Below are 18,987 nucleotides of genomic sequence, written 5' to 3'. Positions count from 1 at the left end.
CACAGGCACAGCAGCTGGCAGAGATTCCTCCTGCCAGCATTTCTGGGATAGATAGTGACCCTGGCAGCGAGAGAGTGCTGGAGGGGGGCTTGCTGGACGCTCGACGCCGATGCCGGGAGCGACGACAGCTGGAGGGCGCGGAAAGGAGGCGTAGCGCTCGTTTGGCGCGCAAGCAACGGTTGCGTCCCAAGGACCCAAGGGAAAGAGGGAGGAACTCTCCCTAGCCCATAAGTTCAGGGTCTTCCGGTGATTCTCCTTCAAACGGGGACCAACTGCCTAACCTGGAGCATAGGCTACTCTGCTGTTCCTTGCTTAGTTGCTGGTGATTAGCATCAGAAATAATCATTAAGTTGAAAAAGGATTAAAGCCTTGAAAAGAATCCTTTTGTCTGTGTCTTGAGTTAGCTATTGGAGTCTAGTGAAAGAGGCTGCCAGGGCGCTCCTGACAGCTAGTCATTGTAGGTAATACTGAGTTAAATGGATCTAGGATCTAACTCTGTTTAAAACAGCTTCCTATACTCCTCTGAATTGTGAACTTTAGCATGAGGTCTGTAATCATAAGTTATAATTAGGGTAACTTTCTTTGGTCACTTCATTTTAACTGCGAGTAGATCTCATTATTAAACATTTAAACTAACTTTGTGGAGATTCATTGGGAAGGCTTGTCTAATTTTTCAAAACGAAATTACCAGCAGTCTCTACAACTCAGGCCACTTGGTTGCTGCCTAAGCAGCGCCTCCAGCAGTTTGAGGTAAATAGTTTTGGAAAACGTGGCCGTGACTGCTTTGAAGAGGTCCTTTGTTTTTATACAGTGACGTTGGATTTTTATGATTTTCCTCTGCAGGATGAAGAGAATGGAAATAAAAGTGGTAAGTTTTCTCTTTGATTTTTGCACTTTTTGAATAGTATAAAAGACATAATCACTGTTCTAGATATATATATATATATATATATATAACCAATAAATAAGTATTTGGCGCTTCATTGATATTTTAGGAAAAGTGTCTTAAATACTGGCATTTTATTATTTTAATTATGTATTTTATATTAAATTTGTATATCTGATTTATAGATCCAGTTGTATGGAAAGACAGAATATAAATCTATAATGAAGAGATAGAAGAGACTTATTTGCACAATGGGGTTCCATCTCCCCCCCCCCCCCCGCACTCCCTCAATAGCTGCTCCTGAGGGTCAAGCAACTTGCTGAAATGGAGTGGGATGGGGCATGGGGTGGCGGGGGGATGAGTGAGATGGGGAAACCAGGAGAATTTCGTTGGGCTGCCTTGTGCAAGTGAAAGTGCCTTTCCACTCATGCAAGACATCTCTGATTCCAAGCCATATCCATATATATATATATATATATATATACACACACACACACACACACACACACGCATGCACACACGCACGTTTGCATATAGGTCCATGTGATAATGCACAGCAGCCATTATGTGGAACCTGATATGTAATAAATAATTTGTACACAGAAACATGTACAGCTTTATATATCACTAAAATATCATAACTGTATCTTAATAGTGGACTTGGTGCAAAACTGAGCAGTCCTCTATACTCAAGAAGGACTTTGTATGTACTTGGGACCCCCCAGGTCTGAAAGAAAGTTTATAAATTAAAAGAAAATAAAAGAAAAACTTCTATGAATGACTTAGTGAGGACTGAACAAGCTCATTGACCTCCAAATCCATGGAATGTTGAGGGCAGTTCAATGTTAGTTGAAGAAAAAAATGGGGGATGGGTTGGGCCTCTTCAGTCCCTTTTACTGGCTATAGTAATCCGGAGGGGGTGATTAAGAAGCTACTGTGAGGTATACATCCCTAATGCTGAGCCCCCCCACCCCCCGCTCCAGTCTAGGATGCTTTAAAAGTCTGAGGGTGCATTTATCAATGTTTGTAAATATTTGAAGCTGAAACAGTCCTATGGGGCAGTTATGAAGTTTGAAGGAAAAGCACTTCCTCCAATTCTAATTAACCCCCCTCCCTTGGGGATTTTTCAGTTGCAAAGGGATCAGAGCCCCTAACATCTTAAAGTGTCCCGACATCCCATTAAGTGCTTGGGACACAGGAGGATCTTCAGTTTCCTAATTCATTTTGTTGCCTTGGAGACAGGCAAGTCAGACTCTCCAGCTAGTTCTGAAAGAACAACACTATATCCTTTTCTTCCTTTTTTTTTTTCTTCAGGCAGCTAGGGCCAGAGCCTAGTGGGGAGTAAGATGGCAGGATATCTAGAGAGATCCCCACTTCCTCATACTGGAGTTTGACACTCGGTAAAGATCTGGATAATGGGACTTCCCGGCGCATTGTAGAGCTGATAGAAAAAATACCCACTGCTATATCCAAATTTATCTTTTGAGTGTAATGATATAGGTTCTGCACTATTTTGAGTAACAGAATTAATGATATGGCTTTGGATGCCAAACGTTCTGGTGAAGAAAAAAGAAGCAGCATTAATTTTGTTCAAGGTTTTGATTGTCACTATGTGAAATGATAACAAAGGTAAAAATAATTCAAATGAGAGCACAAAATATGTAGGGAAATTCCCAGTTTGCCCAGTTACATCAACCCACCAGAATGCTAATTTTAACTAGTTTTATCAGCATCTCCACTTTCACTCACTTCTAAAAATGAACAAGGCATCCCAGACATTGGTCTAACACTGTATACTAGAAAATCCATGAAAGCCTGCAGTGCTGTGGTATTCACTAGGAAATCACCAAGAGCCAATTTGGCAGTGGGATACATTTAACGAGTTCTTAGATACAATAGAATAAGGCTTGGTAGCTAAATGTGTGCTTTTTCCATCAGCAAAAAAAAGATATCCCTTTGTGAGAAGTTGTTACCTCACCCTTTTCAGATGTGGTTCTTACAAGTCACTTCATCTAGCCAGCTTTGCAGACCAAAGAATTCTTCAATGGGGAGAATGTGATATTGAAAATAAGGAACTTAGGTGCCTCTTGCTAATTTAGTTATTATTTATTTAAAATACTTAAATGCTCCCTGTTAGTTTAAAACTCCTAAGACAGCTTACATGATCATAAAACTAGTAACAAATACAATAAAACTCAGTGTTTAAATCAGCAGAAATCTGGAGAAGCCCAGCAGAACAAATATAAAACCAGTTAAAGCCAGCATTAGTGACATGCTGGAAGACTTGAGCGAGTAAAAAGGCCTTCGCCTGGAATGCAGCAAATTTGGCACCAAGCAAGCGTCCCTGGGGACTGCATTCGACATTTATTTATTATTTATTTATTGCATTTATATCCCGCCTTTTTTCCTCTTGCAAGGAACCCAAGGCGGCTTACATTATCCTCCTCCTCCTCCTCTCCATTTTTTTTAGTGTCCTCAAAGTGTGCTCAGTCTCCCTTGCACAACTCTCTGCTTCTCCTGTTCTTGTCTCTTTGGATCCTGGGGTGCTTTGTCTCTCAAAATGCTGCCTAAGTCTCTCCACATCTTTGCTGCTTTCTGGCCTTTATGCAGAGCTCACTTAAACTGCCCCCTAGTTTGCAATGCAGATGTCAGAGCTACAACTAGTGATGGGCAAACTCCCCTTGGCTCATTTCAGAATTGGCCTCTGCAGACCAAGCTGTTTCCTCCCAAATTGGAATATAGTTTATTCCAAGCCCAATTCAGACCCCATCACAGTCCTGGTGACAGTATTGGGAGTATGAAGGGGTCCAAACAACTTATCCAGTGCCCTGTGAACACCTGAACCTGTAGTGTGTTCTGTTGTCTCCTTCCCACTTACCTGGGCTGGGCGATGGCAACAGCTGCAGTGGCAGAGAGGTCTTGCCTTTTTTCTGGGTGCCTGCTGGAATACTGCTATGGTATTTATTTATTTATTTAAATTAAATTTGTATACTTTCCATGCCCCATGGTGATTTACAATAAAAAAACCCAAACAACAACAAAAATACAGTATTAAACATTAAAAACATTTTTAAAAGTTAAAACATTGAGGGGCCCGCAGTAAAATTGATGAAGCAACAGATTATAGATTGCTTAAAGAGGAAGGTCTTAACCTGGTATCTAAATATATACAATGAAGACTCTAGGTGGATCTCCCTAGGAAGGACATTCCGCAGACGGGGGGGGGGGGGCAGGTGTGTGTGTCTTTCCCTTGTAGCCACCTGTTGCATCATTGTGGGCAGTGGCACCCAGAGAAGACCCTGAATACTATCTTAGCAATTGCATCCCAGGTGCTAGGAACCTGGGTTCCATTCCTTCATATGGATCTCAGATGCTCTGGGAAAATTACATTTTCCATGTCCCCCTGCACCATAGTGGCATTCTGGCAGGTTCCAAAGAAGGAAGGATCGAATTCTTCTTTGACTCAGATTGCAATCTGAGCTGAGAAGAACTTATTGCTTGCCTCAGGCTGATTGCATGCATTATGAGTTGCTGAGGTTTGTATTTGGAACCAGGAAATTACAACCTTTAGCCACATCACCAGGGATGATGGAGGGAGGATAAGAATAGGAACTGAGGTGAAACATAGAGAGATGTGGATAAAGTCTTTGTGATATGCAGTCTGCACGTCTGTCACCAGGTGGAAATATCATTGGTGAAGCAGGCCAGTGTGTACTGTCTTACAAAGAACCCTAACATTAGGAATTTGGTGGAGAAAATAATAGCAACATGTTAGCTTTCCTATACATTTGTGGGGCTGGGAAGAGTTAACTTTCATATGCTAACATTACACTGGTGGATTGTGAGGTGTAGTAAGGGCAAGGAAATATTGGCAGGTGCAAGTGAAGAAAGGCTGTGCGTTCAAAGGATTAAGAAGTGTTCAGCAGGACAAAAATGAAGGAAATTAATGTTGGGGTGAGTCACAATTTAAGCATCGGTGGAATTAGTTTTACAATGAGAAGGTGGAACAAAGGAACAAGAGAATTGGAAGTATAAAGTGTAAATGAACGCCTAGCTACAAAGAAAGTGTGAACTTGGATGGAAGTAAAGTGGGTGGACTTTGAATAGGCCAAGGATGATGATTTGGGATGGGTATATTTAACCAGCTGAGTGGAGGTCAAGACATGTAGTCTTCCTTTGATTACATTTATTTTACCATGACTTCATCCAAAGAAGCCACATGAATTCCCAGGAGAGAACCATACTAAACTTGTTGTTTGTGCTGCAGCAGTTCCAAGTGCCGATGAATTTAAGAATTGAGGAGTAGCGTGTCTGTATGGGAGTGGAACATGGTGTAGCCAAAACAGGAGGCAAAGGCTCAACTGCATGCAGTTTCTCCTGCATACATATCACTTTTTGGATTGTGACCCACCTCCCTAAATATTAGTACAATTTAAATTATGATGATAGCACATGAATCTGTACATATATAGAACACCGGAGAGGGAAAATGAAATCAGGGAGGCTGCCAAATGAGGAAGTGTTGTAATACTGGGTGTCTTCAATAACCTCCACATTAACTGGATAAATGCATGTTCCAGTCACAACAAAGAGGTTAAATTTCTTGATATTTAAATTTCTTAAATACATCAGAAGCAGAGAATTATCTAGGGAGGCAGTTGGACCATTGGATAATAATGGAATTAAAGATGTACTGAAGGAGGATAAGGAGATGCTGCCTCTATCGCGTCTGCAGACTGCTGTCCCAGGAGGCTGTTCCAAGTGGTCTGGAGCCTGGTCGGTCCTGTGGCTCTGGAACCACTGGAGCATTCTAAGGCCTCCTGTGAGGCCTTGGCAAGGCACTTTGCAGATAAAATTGATCAGATTAGGTGTGTTACTCTGCACGCTGTGGATACAGTTAGTGAGCAAGAGGCGGCCTGTGGCAAACCGGTTTTGTGGGATCGGTTCCAGCTTCTTCCTCCTGATGAAGTGGACAGGAGGATGCTTTCATCTGTAAGGCCGACCACCTGCTTACTTGATCCTTGCCCATCGTGGCTCATTATGGGCTGCAGAGAGAGACTGGGTGAGGGGATCAGGGCGGTGGTGAATGCCTCCCTTGGGGAGGGAGTGATGCCATCAGCCCTCAAGGAGGCAGTGATAAGACTGCTCTTAAAGAAGCCCTCCTTGGATCCTCAAGTTTTGAACAACTTTCGCCCAGTCTCAAATCTGCCATTTTTGGGCAAGGTGATTGAGCGGGTGGTGGCGATGCTGTTGAAGGCACGCTTGGAAGAAACTGATTATCTAGACCCATTTCAGTCGGGCTTCAGGCCTGGGCATGGGACAGAAACGGCCTTGGTTGCCTTGGTAGATGATATGAGGAGGGCTGTGGATAGGGGTGAATGCTCCTTCCTTGTTCTCCTCGACCTCTCAGCGGCTTTTGATACCATTGACCATGGTATCCTCCTGGATCGCCTGGAGGGGTTGGGCATTGGAGACACCGTATTGCGGTGGTTCCGGTCCTTCCTCTCCGGCAGGTAGCAGAGGGTAGAACTGGGAGAGGAGGTTTTGGACCCGTGGCCACTCACTTGTGGGGTGCCACAGGGTTCCATCCTCTCCCCAATGCTATTTAATATCTATGTGAAGCCGCTGGGGGCTATCATCAGGAGGTTTGGCGTGCGGTGTCATCAGTATGCGGATGACACGCAGCTCTACCTCTCGTTCAAATCTTCACCAAGGTTGGCCGTAGAATCCCTGTCCAAATGTCTGGAGACGGTGAGTGGCTGGATGGGGAGGAATAGGCTGAAGCTGAACCCTGACAAAACCAAGGTACTTTTGGTGGGAGACAAGAGGAGGCTGGGGGATGCTGACCTGGTGTTGAATGGGGTACGGCTACCCTTGAAAGACCAGGTCCGCAGCCTGGGGGCCATTTTGGACTCCCAGCTGTCCATGGAGGCTCAGGTGTCAGCCGTGAGCCGGACAGCGCTGTATCAACTCCATCTGATACGGCGGCTGCGCCCCTTCCTTCCCGACCATCTGCTCCCATCGGTAGTACATGCCCTGGTCTCCTCTCGTTTAGACTACTGTAATGCGCTCTACGTGGGGTTACCCTTGAAGACGGTTCGGAAGCTGCAGCTGGTACAGAACGCGGCGGCTCGCCTGATTAAAGGCAGCCGCCGGCGAGATCACATCACTCCAGTGCTGAAGGAGTTGCACTGGTTACCAGTTGTTTTCCGGGCCAAATTCAAGGTGTTGGTTTTGACCTTTAAAACCCTATATGGTTGCGGCCCAGCCTATCTTAAGGAGTGCCTCCAGCAGCACCAGACAGGCCGCTTAACAAGATCAGCCTCGGATGGCCTTCTCTCTGTCCCATCAGCCAGGACAGCTAGACTGGTGTGGACGAGGGAGAGGGCCTTTTCTGTGGTGGCCCCCACTCTGTGGAATTCCCTCCCTAGGGAACTTCGCCGTGCCCCCTCTTTAATGAGCTTCCGTCGTGCATTAAAAACGTGGTTGTTCAGGCAGGCATTTGGGGTGGGTTAGGGTATTTTAGAAAATGTTTTTACTGTAGAATTTTATTGTTTTAAACTGTTGCTATTGTGTGTTGTACATCGCCCAGAGTGGCTGGGTGACCAGCCAGATGGGTGATTAATAAATTTAATAATAAATAAATAAATAATAAAAATAAATGTGAGAGAAGCTGAATGAATTCCAGCATTCTAAGGTCTCCTATGAGGCCTTGGCAAGGCACTTTGTGGATAAAATTGATCGGATTAGGAGTGTTATTCTGTGCACCGTGGATACAGTTAGTGAGCAAGAGGCGGTCTGTGGCAAACCGGTTTTGTGGGATTGGTTCCAGCTTCTTCCTTCTGATGAAGTGGACAAGGTGCTTTCATCTGTAAGGCCGACCACCTGCTTACTTGATCCTTGCCCATCTTGGCTCATTATGGGCTGCAGAGAGAGGCTGGGTGAGGGGATCATGGTGGTGGTGAACGCCTCCCTTGAGGAGGCAGTGATGCCATCAGCAATCAAGGAGGCAGTGATAAGACTGCTTTTTAAAAAGCCCTCCTTGGATCCCCAAGTTCTGAACAACTTTCGCCCAGTTTCGAATCTGCCATTTTTGGGCAAGGTGATTGAGCGGGTGGTGGTGATGCAGTTGAAGCCATACTTGGAAGAAGCCGATTATCTAGATCCTTTTCAGTCGGGCTTCAGGCCTGGGCATGGGAAAGAAACGGCTTTGGTCACCTTGGTGGATGATATGAGGAGGGCTCTGGATAGGGGCAAATGCTCCTTCCTTGTTCTCCTTGACCTCTCAGCGGCTTTTGATACCGTTGACCATGGTATCCTCCTGGACCGCCTGGAGGGGTTGGGCATTGGAGACACTGTATTACGGTGGTTCCGTTCCTTCTCCGGCAGGTACCAGAGGGTAGCACTGGGAGAGGAGGTTTTGGACCCGTGGCCACTCACTTGTGGGGTGCCACAGGGTTCCATCCTCTCCCCGATGCTATTTAATATCTATGTGAAGCCACTGGGGGCTATCATCAGGAGGTTTGGGGTGCGGTGTTATCAATATGCAGATGACACGCAGCTCTACCTCTTGTTTAAATCTTTACCAAGGTTGGCCGTAGAATCCCTGTCCAAATGTCTGGAGACGGTGAGTGGCTGGATGGGAAGGAATAAGCTGAATCCTGACAAGACCGAGGTACTTTTGGTGGGAGACAAGAGGAGGCTGGGGGATGTTGACCTGGTGTTGAATGGGGTACGGCTACCCTTGAAAGACCAGGTCCGCAGCCTGGGGGCCATTTTAGACTCCCAGCTGTCCATGGAGGCTCAGGTGTCAGCTGTGAGCCGGACAGGACTGTACCAACTCCATCTGATACGGCGGCTGCGCCCCTACCTTCCCAACCATCTGCTCCCATCAGCAGTACATGCCTTGGTCTCCTCTCATCTAGACTACTGTAATGCGCTCTACGTGGGGTTACCCTTGAAGACGGTTCGGAAGCTGCAGCTGGTACAGAACGCGGCGGCTCGCCTGATTAAAGGCAGGCTCCGGCGAGATCACATCACTCCAGTGCTGAAGGAGTTGCACTGGTTACCAGTTGTTTTCCGGGCCAAATTCAAGGTGTTGGTTTTGACCTTTAAAATCCTATATGGTTGCGGCCCAGCATGTCTTAAGGAGCGCCTCCAGCAACACCAGACAGGCCGCTCAACGAGATCAGCCTCGGATGGCCTTCTCTCTGTCCCATCAGCCAGGACAGCTAGACTGGTGGGGACAAGGGAGAGGGCCTTCTCTGTGGTGGCCGCCAGTCTGTGGAACTCCCTCCCTAGGGAACTCCGCCATGCCCCCTCTTTAATGAGCTTCCTCCATGCATTAAAAACATAGTTGTTCAGGCAGGCATTTGGGGTGGGTTAGGGTATTTTTAGAAATATGATGTTTTAATGTAGAATTTTATTGTTTTAAAACTGTTGTATTGCTGTACATTGCCCAGAGTGGCTGGGTGACTGGCCAGATGGGCAATTAAGAAATTTAATTAAAGAAAGAAAGAAAGAAATTATTTTCATCTGTCTTCACTGCAGAAGATATAGGACAGACAGCTGTGCCTGAACTGATGTTTTCAGGAAAGGAGTTGGAGGAACTGATGCAAAAGATCAGTTGGTGACAAAAGATGAAGTTCTCAGCTTTACTGACAAATTGAAAGTTAATAAATCAGGTCCAGATGGTATCCATCCTAGATTTCTTAAAGAACTCAAATATGAAATTGCTGAACTTCTAACAGAAACATAGGGACGTCCTTAGAGATGTTGGAGAAATCCGCAGCAGATTCAGATGAGGCCGTATTCTTTTGAATCCGGCCTCAGGAATGCATGGCTGATCGGCACCACTTACCTCTGCGCCAGGAGGATTGGAGGCGGAACAGCACTCTGCTGCTTCTTGCCGTCAAGAGCCATTCACCTCCTCCCTGCCAATCATCATTTCTTTAAAAAAAAAAAAAAGAGTGATCGGTAGGATGTGCCCATAGACGTATATGCAAAATAGAGCCGTGAGTCTTGTGTATATGCCTCTGGCCAGCAGGTGGCAAGGTAAGCGGCCCCCAAGTTGGGGGTCGCTCCGGAGGATTCCGGGGGGGGGGAATGAATCCCCCCCCCAGATTTCCCACTGGAATGGATGGTGGGGAATCCGCACATCCCTGCATGTCTCTAAGATCAGCCTCTGTACCAGAGGACTGGGGAATGGCCAACGTAACACAAATTTTTTAAAAGGGATCCAGGGGGGTCTGGGAAATTACAGACTGGTTAGCTTAATGGCTGTTCCGGATAAATTGGTTGAAGGCATTATTAAAGATACAATTAGTAAGCATATAGAAGGACACGCTGTGCTGCAAAAGAATCAGCACAGCTTCCACAAAGGTAAGTCTCATCTCACTAACTTTTTAGAGTTCTTTGAGAGTTTCACTAAACATGCGGACGGTAGATATTGTCTGCTTGGACTTCTCAAAGGCTTTTGACAAAGTCCTTCACCAAAGACTCCTGAGCAAACTTAGCAGTGATGGAATAAGAGAAGTGGTCCTCTTATGGATCATTAACTGGTTAAAGAACAGAAGGCAGAGAGTCGGAATAAATGGTAAATTCGCCCAATGGATGGATGTAAACAGTGGGGTCCCACAGGGATCTGTATTGGGACCAGTGCTTTTCAACTTATTCATAAATGATCTGGAATTAGGAGTGGGCAGTGAGGTGGCCAAGTTTGCTGACAACAAATTATTTAGGGCAGTTAAAACAAAATGGAATTGTGAGGAGTTCCAAAAGGAACTCTCCAAACTGGGAGAATGGACATGAAAATGGTAAATACAGTTTAATGTAAGCAAGTGTAAAGTGATGCACATGGGGGCAATAAATCCTGGCTTCAGGTATAAGCTGATGGGATCTGAGCTAGCAATGACTGACTAAGAAAGAGATCTTGGGGTTGTGGTGGACATCTTGATACAGATGTCAACCCAGTGTGTGGTGGCTGTGAAAAAGGTAAATTCCATGTTGGGCATAATTAGGAAAGGAATTGAGAATAAAACTGCCAATATCATACTCCCCTTATACAAATCTATGGTGCAACCATACTTAGAATACTGCATACAGTTCTGGTCACCACACCAAAAAAAAAAAAGGTTATTGTAGAGTTGGAAAAAGTACAGAAAAGGGCAATTAAAATGCTGGAGGGGCTGGAGCAACTCCCCTATGAGGGAAGGTTACAACAGCTGGGATTGCTTAGCTTAGAAACAAGGTGAGTAAGCAGGGACATGCCAGAGATGTACAAAATTATGCGTGGTGTGGAGAAAGTGGATAGGGAGACATTTTTCTCCCTCATTATACTAGAACCTGGGGTCACCTCATGAAGCTGATTGGTGGGAAATTCAGGACAGATAAAAGGAAGATCTTCTTCACACAGCACATAGTTAAACCATGGAATTCACTTCCACTGTGGATGGCTTTAAAAGGGGATTGGACAAATTCATGGAGGAGAAGGCTATCAACGCATACTAGTCCTGATGGCTGTATGCTACCTCCAGTATCAGAGGCAGTATGCCTCTGTACATCAGTTTTTGGTGAACAAAGGCAGGAGGGTACTATTGCACTCTTGTCATGCTTGTGGGCTTCCAGTCAATAGCTGGCTGGCCACTGTGTGAACAGAATGCTGGACTAGAAGGACCTTTGGTTTGATCCAGCATGGCTCAATAACCATTATGCGAAGATCACACATTTCCAGATTAATCTAAAACAAAGACTATCTTCTGTTACTGATTTGTTAATTAGAGGCACATGGATATCAGGCAATCTTTTAAGGTGGAATAACAGATTGGTATAGTTAAAAAAGTAGAAAAGGCTTTTGCTTCAGGCACCATTAGCTATATTGTGATGAGTACCTGGGTATTCATTATCAAAGTGTGCATTCTTGAATAGGCCAAGAAGGCAAGTGACTCATGTACCAAGTTAAAAGAATTTGCTTTTATTACTGCAGTGATTTTCATACACTATATGCGTAGGTATAGTACGTATAATGTATGAGCCATAGTGAATAGGATCACAGGATGTTCTTATCTGTGAAATTGCTAATATTGCTTAAATTATATGCACAGGAGCCATCTAGTGGCAACCCCTTTAATACAAAATTAAGCTGAAATATGGGATTCTTTAATAAGAAGTAAGGCAGTACAGTTCTTTTGAAAGCAACAAATGAGGCTATACTAAGTTGGATTCAGAGCAAGTTCTGTTTAGTTCCCATTGAAATCAATGGGAACAAGCTTTTCACCCTGATTTCAGTGGGGCCTAAGCACAACTAATTTGCTTTGGATCTATCTTAATAGATAAAAATGAGCAATGTTTCTGATGAAATGGTTTATTTAAGAATAAGTGACCCTTGTATTATTTTTATGAGGGCTATCATAGACTGTAAATACTTTCTTACTTCCATTTTGCCACGTTAATTTTTTGTCTGATACTCAACCCACACCATGGCATGTACACACTTTAAAGTGCGTGCTTACAGTTACAACTTCTTTCTTCACTAAGGCAGCCAAAGAGCCCCCTCACCTTTTTCCTGATGAAAATGTGCCTCTGACACTCTTCTTTGCCCCTGAAAGTGGCTATTTGCTGCAAATGACATTCAGTGTTGTAGGCCAATTTTCAGGAGGAAATGGAACGGGATGAAAGGGGCCTCCTCCCCTTGTACCACGTTCCTTTTTTAGATCAGGGCTCCTGCAGCCATTTTTTGTGAAAGAAAAAGAGTCCCACTTTAAAGCACATGTTTACCATAATGTGTAGTTTGCCCCATATAATGCTTTCACACATACTATTACACAAGTGTGTGTTGTGAATAGGTTAGCCAGATATAAGGTAGTTGTAATCATGCTACAGCCAGCCATGCTAGTGCATGTAATTTACCTAATGTATTAAGGGAGTGAAGAGTTTACATGTGTAACTTTCTTTGAACACCTCCCCCCTCACATGTCAGGTCATGACTTCACTAGGAGTGGGGTCAGGTGCAGTATGAAAATATTATGAAAAATTGGCTATATACATACGAATTGTTAATGTTATGATGCTCTCTTGACATAGAAAATTCTGCTTTGCTGAATACGTCCCAATTTGCTCTGGGAGGCGCAACCTAAGAACATAAGAAGAGCCCTCCTGGATTAGACCAAAGGCATATCTAGTCCAGTTTCCCACAGTGGCCAGCTGCATGCCTGTGGAAGCCCAGAAGCAGGATATGAGGGCAATAGCCCTCTCCCTCTGTTGTTCCACAAGCACTGATATTCAGAAACATGCTTCTTTTGATCTTGGAATGAAGCATATATCTCTCATGACTAGCAGCCATTGATAGTCTTATACTCCATGAATTTGTCTAATCCCTTTTAAAGCCATCTAAGTTCTAAACTTTTATGGTAGAAAATTCCATAGTTGAACAATGTGCTAGGTGAAAAGAGACCTCCTTTTCTATGCCCTCAGTCTCCCACCGTTCAACTTCATTGAATGACCCCTTACTCATGTTCCCCCTTACCTTTTCTCTAAACGAAAAAGTCCCAAATGTTGTAAACTTGCAACATAGTGGTGTTGCTTTAGCTCTCTGATCATTTTGGTTTCCCTTTTCTGCACCTTTTCCAGCTCTACAATAGCCTTTTTGAGATGTGACAACTAGAACTGTACATAGTATTTCATGGTTGCACCCTAGGTTTATATAAAGGCATCACTATATTGACAGTTTTACCTTTGATCCCTTTCCTAATTATCCCTAACATGGAGTTTGCCTTTTTCATAGCTGCTGCACACAGGTTAGATATTTTCATTGAGTTATCTACTATGTCCCCAAGATTCCTTTCCTGGTCAATCACTGCCAGCTGAGACCCCATCAGCATCTATGTGAAGTTGGGTTTTTTTGCCCCACTATAATTACATTACACTTACTTAAATTTGACTGCATTTGCCATTTATTGCCTATTCATCCAGTTTGGAGAGATCTGCTTTGGAACTCTTCACAATACATTTGTTTTAGCATCAGGAATAAATTGGTGTTATCAGCAAAGTTGGACTCTTTGCTACTTACCCCTAACTCCAGATCATTTATGAGCGAGTTACAAAGCACTGGTCCCAGAACAGATCCATTCCTTGTATTGGTTTCAGTTTATTGATCTTCATCCAATCTGTTACTGATCAAGGGCTCCAGTTTAGCAATTCCACCACCTTCCCTGAACCAGATGTAAAAGAGAAAATGTTGGCCCTGTGGCTAAAGGGCACACTGAGAAACAAAGAACCGTAGCTTCAGGGCAGCCATTTAAGTCCAATCTCCAAGCTGGCTTTGTCCACATAACATTACCCTGTTTTAATAATTTCATTGCTGTAAGAAGTGTCTAAAATTAACATCAGTTAAAAAGGCTTTATCTGATGGTCCTGACGTCACTATCTTAGTTATTGTTTTGCTTAAAGAAATTTAATAATGTGGTATGGGTGTTTTGAAAGTATTGGTTCTGGTATTTAATTTCCTGCTTGTCTGCAAAGAAATGGTGACTGCTTAAGGTGGGTAGGTTTATTTTTTTTTAATGTATGTATGACAGCTCAACCATAATAACAATTTAATATGACTGTTGGGAAGGAAACACAGTTGAGGCTTTAATGATCTATTTCATATTTTAGTCGTTGCTTTCCTGAATTCAGGCTGTGGTTGGAATAACTGAGGGCTGTGCTTGTCCTGAGTGACATGTAGGTTCATGGGGAAACAAATATTCCTGCCCATTTTCTTTTCATTCATGAAAAAAATCTTGCTCCTGGACATAACAGACTTCTTTCATAAAATTATTCCAAGTATATGATCACTTCCAGATTATATTTCCAATTATTATCCAACTTTGTTTTAATTGTTACATTTTTGAGCAAATTATTTTAAAAGGTTTTTGTGGGATAGTTGTCACCAGTATTATGTTGAGCTATCTGCATAGAAGCACCCTCTTTTATGCCACTAAGACAGGGGTGTTGAACCCCTTTCAGCCCAAGGGCCAAATTTCATTTTGGAGAAGCTCTTGGAGGCCACATGTCAGTGATGGGTGGAGCTAAAAGCAAAAGGGGCAGGGCCAAAATTAGCATATTTTAGCTTAAAGCTCTTACTGCCAATAACTAAGCCCTAATAAAAGACATTTCAGCCTCTTAGAATGGGGAAAACTCCACAAAAGCAGGGAAACGAGCAAATGATCAGTGGTCATGGGGAAAGGGGTGGGGCCTGGGGAAGGTTGTGGCCATCTGGGGAACCCCATTGGGACCCCAGGCAGGCCTGATTTGACCCCTGGGCCAGAGGTTCTGCACCCCTGCACTAAGGAATGAGTCAGTCACTTGATTTTTTTAGTCTTAATTTTGAGAAGATCCACTTCAATAATAATCAAGACTATCAAAATAATGTTCTATACACACCCTAATAGATATATTTCATGTATATATGATGAACTGAGCTAATATTTTGCTTTAGTCTTAAAGATAAATTGTTCAGGTACTACTTGCTAAATGCCGCTGTTTGATCTTTAGTACATTTTAATAACCTAAGAAATATAATTTTCCACTTAAGTAGGAGAAGAGATTCTCCTCCTCTTCCTGCCGCCACCCAGCAAGTAGCATGTTAACTGTAGTAGACAATGTAATCTCTGTAATATATTTTTGGCACTTTTTGCTCAGTAATCTGATGTTCCTGTTTTTCCCATTTGCCTTCTGATTTTTGTGTAGTGGTCTCCATAGCAACTGCCATCATGTCAATTTCCTCTTTTTTTTCCTGTATTGGTGAATACTGCTCATGCCATGTGAGCTGCTAAGCCTCATCTTTGCTGCTGCTCTAGTCAATTTGTGCTTCTTTACAGAATGCATTGTAACCTCTCAATTCCCCTGAAAATGAAACCATTAAATTAGGTGTCTAAGTATAGATTTTTCTGGCTACCATGTAGCATCCAGGCATTCAGTATTCTGGGTACCCTTAAGCTGGTGTGTAGTCTTGTACAGAATTTATTTTATTCTTCCCAGACTAGGCTTAAGCAAGCTTTTTTTTCTGTTCATCTACTAATTTAAAATGTTTTAAAAGTTATATATAATATACTGCAAGATACTGCATTTCCAGTCAGTCCATAGGCTGGGTTCCCGTGGGTCGTATCCATGGTAGTGGCCCCCACTGCGCTCCTGCTGATTCCATTGCGCAAGTGGGACCTACCGCTCACACAGCAGGTATTTAGCGCTTCATAAAGCAAGCCGTGAAACTAGTAGAAATGAGTGGAGAAAATGGTGCCATCATGAAGGAGGAAGCTGCTTCCTTCACACAGCTGCAGCGTGAAAACACATTCCTAGATCTGCTGAAGACGTTGAAAAGCACAACATCAAAGTTCACAAATCTCACATAAGTAACTTTGCCGAAAATTACCAACTGACTTCATTCTTGTCTCCTTGGAATAAAACCCATTTTGGTTTCATTTGTACTTTATACCTGAAGACTGCAGAATTGAGATTGCATCTGGATAAAAGAGAGATTAACTTTTTCTATAGTGGGACATGAAGAGATGAATGTTCTCTCAACCTGAAAACTCAGGCTGTTGTAGAAAATTATATCTTAAAATGTCCCCCCTCCCAATGTGATAGGAGAACAAAAACTGATGAGCATTCCAGTAGAAGTATTGATACGAACATTATTAACAAATGGTCTTTTCATTAAAATAATTAGTATGCTGTTACAAAACTCAGGAGAAAATTGCCAGTTCCTTTTAAGGACCGCAGCAAAGGGATTACTTAAATATCTCTCAAACTAAACAGTGACTAAATGTTATATAAGGGGGAGAAGGAGAACATTGCAAATGGGATGAATGTTTAGTTTCCTTTAGTCCAATGCCCTTCTGGTCAGCAAGGGTGGATGTGTTCTGCACCCCAAGAAGAAATATCTCTGATACAGCAAGGAAGGAGGTAAAGACAAACCAGCCACAAACCCCTCTCCCTTGCTGGATTGGGTCACTGAGATGAGAGACAGTTTGGTGGAATTTATGGGACTGTGGCAGCTCACTATATCCAAATGAGCCTCAAGATGCAGGGTGAAGGGGTTGATTCAGTTGGCATTTCTCACCCCTGCTTTTGAGTTGTGAGGGGCACTGTCATAGGGATGTATGAGAATGTTGTTTTTGCTCACAAAACATGCAAGCATGACCGGTTCAAAGCTCCAAATGCGAGCATGAGCATGTTTCCGCTGAAAACATTTGTAAATTGTTGAACGTATGCTCACGTTCATTTCATTCCCAATTCCCAGTTTGATTCATGCAAATTTTCTGAGTTGTGCAACTTTCCTCTGTAGATTGAATCAGCTCCGCTTTAGGAAGCTCGCACAAATTTGGGGAAATTTGTGCAAGTCTCCTGTTCGATCTCTGCACAATTTCACAAGTTTCCTGTTTGCGCAGAGTGAGCAGTGATCACAAACACAAATGGGGATTGGGTATGAGAGAGTTAGTCAGTTTCAATGTTAATGAAGGGTTCCAAATATTGTTGTGCCAATAGTCCACTGAGGGTGCTGTATTTGATTTCCAAGATTTGTCTGCAATTTGTCTGGAGGGCAGTCTTAGGAAGATGAGAACTTCCTTATGTGGTACTTCTTTGTTTGGTCCATCAAAGATCAACAGCAGTGCACTTTTTGGCTTGCAATGTGTAGTATGATTATTTTACTACGTTCAGTATAAAGGTTCCTATAATTCTAACTTGGTGCGCACATGAAGCGTTTTCACTTGCTTATATATCAACACCTTGCAAACAACATAATGCAGACTTTCAGAAATTTCAGCACTGTATCTCTTCCTCTGCAGTAAAGGCTTTCTTACTGATGCCTTTCTAATATGTCTGGAACCTTTTAGGCATACTTTACAACTTTATACCTGCATTCCTGCCCCTGCCCCCTGTTCAGATTTGGACTGAGGATGCTCTCGTGTATTTTATTTCTATTAGATTTTGTAAAATATGGCAAAACTTTGTTGAAGTCTAGCTTTCTGGATTGGCAGAGATCATGACTGTTGCTGGAAACCCAAATATATGAGTCAGTGGACCTATTAGGTGGATATTGGACTTGACCAGACATTTATCAGAAAAGTTTTTCTAGACAGCTCTTCAATCTATCACTACGTGAGGAGTTACTGTTGACTCTCACTTATATTAATTCCTTCCTTCATCTGGTACAGTAATCAAAAAAGTGGTAACTGATCTTTGTGTTAATGGTGGTGAACGCCTTGTTGGTAACAGGAGTTTCGTGTAACTTTTCAGAGGAAATATTCACAGCCGCTCCAACGAGGATTCAAGCGTATCAATATACACTCTTTTTACCTTATTTTTCTGTTGTATTAGGTTTTGTTTCATTTGTAAGTTATTTGGAAGTGAGGTTATAATTTTACTTTTAAATGTTATGTTGTCATTTGTGTTATCATTTCCATATGGAATTTTCTTCTTCAGCTTCTGGATTTGGGTTGGTGTTACTGCCTTCACTGGTCAATTGTAATTGGGTTCTGCTGAATCCCTTCTAATCCAGGAGAAGTAGTCATGCAATATCTTACAGTAAGCTAGTCTTCTGTGTATGTGCTATGAGTAGCTTGCCAGACCCAGAGCTAAAGCCATTCTATGATATATGGAGGTAGATGGGCCAAGATTTTTTAAAATTTAACCACAGTTGTAAATGGTTACCTCGATTACCTGCCATAGAGAGATGGGATGTTGTGGTTTTGGTGTATCTCTCTTAATGTTTGTTGTGCATTTGCTATTCAAGTGATCATACACATTCCAATGGAATTTCTCTATTTTACTATAAGCTTTTAAAAATGGTATTCATTTACATAAAGCCTAAGCAACAGGATGCTGAAGCGTTCACAGTGGTGTCACTGACAGATGTTGGCTTTCCTTAAGAACAGGTCGGGATTCTAACAGTTTACTTTTATTTACAGAATCCCAGTACAAATACCTTGTGTGGCTTCTGTCTCCATATTCCTCTGATAATATCAAATCTCTTGTGGAAGGAGTACTTTCTTTGGTCTCATACTGATGGCGGAATTCTATGATTTTTCTCTTCCAAGGGATATTACATGTACTTTTCCTTT

General features: G+C 42.9%; 1 protein-coding gene across 4 annotated transcripts in view; it reads left to right on the top strand.

Moving 5' to 3' along the window:
* Positions 1 to 18,987, top strand: part of ARHGAP21 (Rho GTPase activating protein 21) — a 166,506-nt gene that overhangs the window by 74,469 nt on the left and 73,050 nt on the right. For all 4 annotated transcript variants that reach the window (XM_084859057.1, XM_084859056.1, XM_084859058.1 and 1 more), the window contains exon 3: positions 844 to 868. In XM_084859057.1, coding sequence (XP_084715183.1) covers positions 844 to 868 — 25 coding nt within the window. The remainder of the gene's footprint in view (positions 1 to 843; positions 869 to 18,987) is intronic.

The sequence above is a fragment of the Heloderma suspectum genome, chromosome 5, assembly GCF_057233095.1.
Source record: "Heloderma suspectum isolate Gila_16-S chromosome 5, 16-S_ref, whole genome shotgun sequence".
Classification (NCBI taxonomy): Eukaryota; Metazoa; Chordata; class Lepidosauria; order Squamata; family Helodermatidae; genus Heloderma; species Heloderma suspectum.
The sequence above is the reverse complement of the archived record's forward strand: the minus strand, read 5'-3'. Positions and strand labels throughout refer to the sequence as shown.